At 29.7% G+C, this 1,896-nt stretch overlaps 1 protein-coding gene across 1 annotated transcript; it reads left to right on the top strand.

Annotated features, from left to right (window-relative positions):
- Positions 1 to 476: 476 nt before the first annotated feature.
- LOC132054179 (uncharacterized) lies at positions 477 to 866 on the top strand. The gene has a single exon (XM_059446230.1). The coding sequence runs from the start codon at positions 477 to 479 to the stop codon at positions 864 to 866; it is 390 nt and encodes a 129-aa protein (XP_059302213.1).
- Positions 867 to 1,896: the final 1,030 nt, after the last annotated feature.

The following is a 1,896-nucleotide window of genomic DNA, read 5'->3' on the forward strand; positions in this document are numbered from 1 at the left end:
CATGAGAAGAATTGCAACTTATAGTACTTTTCGTACGGTTTTTGAATATATAAATTTTAATTTTAAAATATTAAGTTGGTCTAATCTAATTTAACTTCAAAGATTAGTCAATTTGACTCTTGGGAAGAGAAAATGCCACGTAAATTGGGACGAAAGAAGTCCAGCGCAAAAATGGAGTAAAAACAATTTATTTTTTTGAGTTATAATTAAACTGTTGAATCGCCTCTACATGAACAAAATCTAGTATAATGGTAAGGGTTCAAAAGTTGCTACAGATTGTATGTTTAAATTCCAATTGTGATATTTTAGAATTTTTTGAATCCTTTGTATCAATTTCTGGCTCAGCCACTAGCTGTTAAACATAATACACTTTTATTTACTTAATTATTTCATCGACAGGTAAAGTCGTGTGCATTATTCCGTAGCAAAAACTTGACAAGACTCAAAAAGTGATCGAAGAAACGGGGCTAAATGACATGGTAGAGTTCAAGACAGGGGACCTTGGCGATGTCTTGCCTAACTACGAGAACATCGATTTCTCTCTTGTTGATTGCAAGACTAAAAATTACGATACGTTGATTGAAAAACTCAATGTAAATCCAGAAAGATCAGTTGTTGTTGCAAACAATGTAGAAGGGAGAAAAGTAGTAAGAGGAAAATTGAAAAATGTAGTGCAAAATGAGGTTAAAGTAAGGTCATGTAATCATCCTATAGGTAAAGGATTAGAGGTTACTATGATTGAAAAAAGCAGATTAGGAAGTCATAATCATCAAAAAGTAGAGAAAAAGAAAGGTAATGTGAAATTGAGTAAGAAAAGCAAATGGGTATCTAAGGTTGATGAAAAATGTGGTGAAGAACACATATAACGGATGTCAAAATGATAGTGAACTAAATTGTCGATAGTATATAGTTAATAGTATTATAGTTTTTTTTTTTTTTTTTTTTTTTTTTTTTTTTTTTTAACACTTTGGTTTATGAGAGAAATGAAAATGCTGGATTTCTGGATTTTAACCTTGTTTTCCAAAAGCATTTGATGTATATAAGAAGTTTTCTAATTAAAGAAAGGAGAGAGGTGTAACACAATTTCCTTTTTATTGTGTTTCAAAAAGAAGAGCACAATTTAAAATTTGAAAGTAATAAAATTTATGCTATCCTTAATTAAAAACTTTTATTATCATACTAATATTATGTCATATTTAAGGCAACAAATTTCAAAAGTGTAGTTACCCACATAAATACTATGACACGTTATCTTCATTTCTTTTTTATATTTCGTGTAGAACTAAATTATGTTATATAAATTGAAACGGAGAAAATATTTATTTTTTCTTATTATAGTTGCTTTAATTTTCCTTAACCTCCCTATAGTCCCTACCTACTTTTTCCTTATATTTTAGGGAACTTTTCAAAATGTACATGGCCGATGCAACATATTGTACCCACATAGCCGTTTTTTAATTTATACCAAAACTATTTTACAACTATGTTTATATATCCTGTATACAATATTATACACTTACTGTAAAAAAATGTATCAACCTTGTAAAAAAGTGTATAATTGTCATGAACTCATTTGCTTAAACGACGATGACACAAAATACCAACCCGTTAGGCGAATCCGATATCATGCAAAATTTCATTTCAATTATGAAAAACACAATAATACGTTTGAAAGAAATTAATAATTCGAAAATAAAGTTTAAAAGTTATTAACTGCGGAAATACCACGAACACCCCCCGAAAACTAGTGCTACAAGTCATGAGCGGCTAAATTGAATAAGTACAACTGGTCTCGAATGCAAATATTGTTCGAATGAAAGAAACAGTAAAAACAACAACATAGAAAGAAATTCCAAGGTATTGTGATGCAACAACTCACCACGACAGTCTCCAATT

The sequence above is a fragment of the Lycium ferocissimum genome, chromosome 4 (assembly GCF_029784015.1).
Source record: "Lycium ferocissimum isolate CSIRO_LF1 chromosome 4, AGI_CSIRO_Lferr_CH_V1, whole genome shotgun sequence".
Classification (NCBI taxonomy): domain Eukaryota; kingdom Viridiplantae; phylum Streptophyta; class Magnoliopsida; order Solanales; family Solanaceae; genus Lycium; species Lycium ferocissimum.

Excerpts from the sequence above, each read along its gene's own strand:
- LOC132054179 (XM_059446230.1), top strand. The coding sequence starts at position 477 with ATGGTAGAGTTCAAGACAGGGGACCTTGGCGATGTCTTGCCTAACTAC.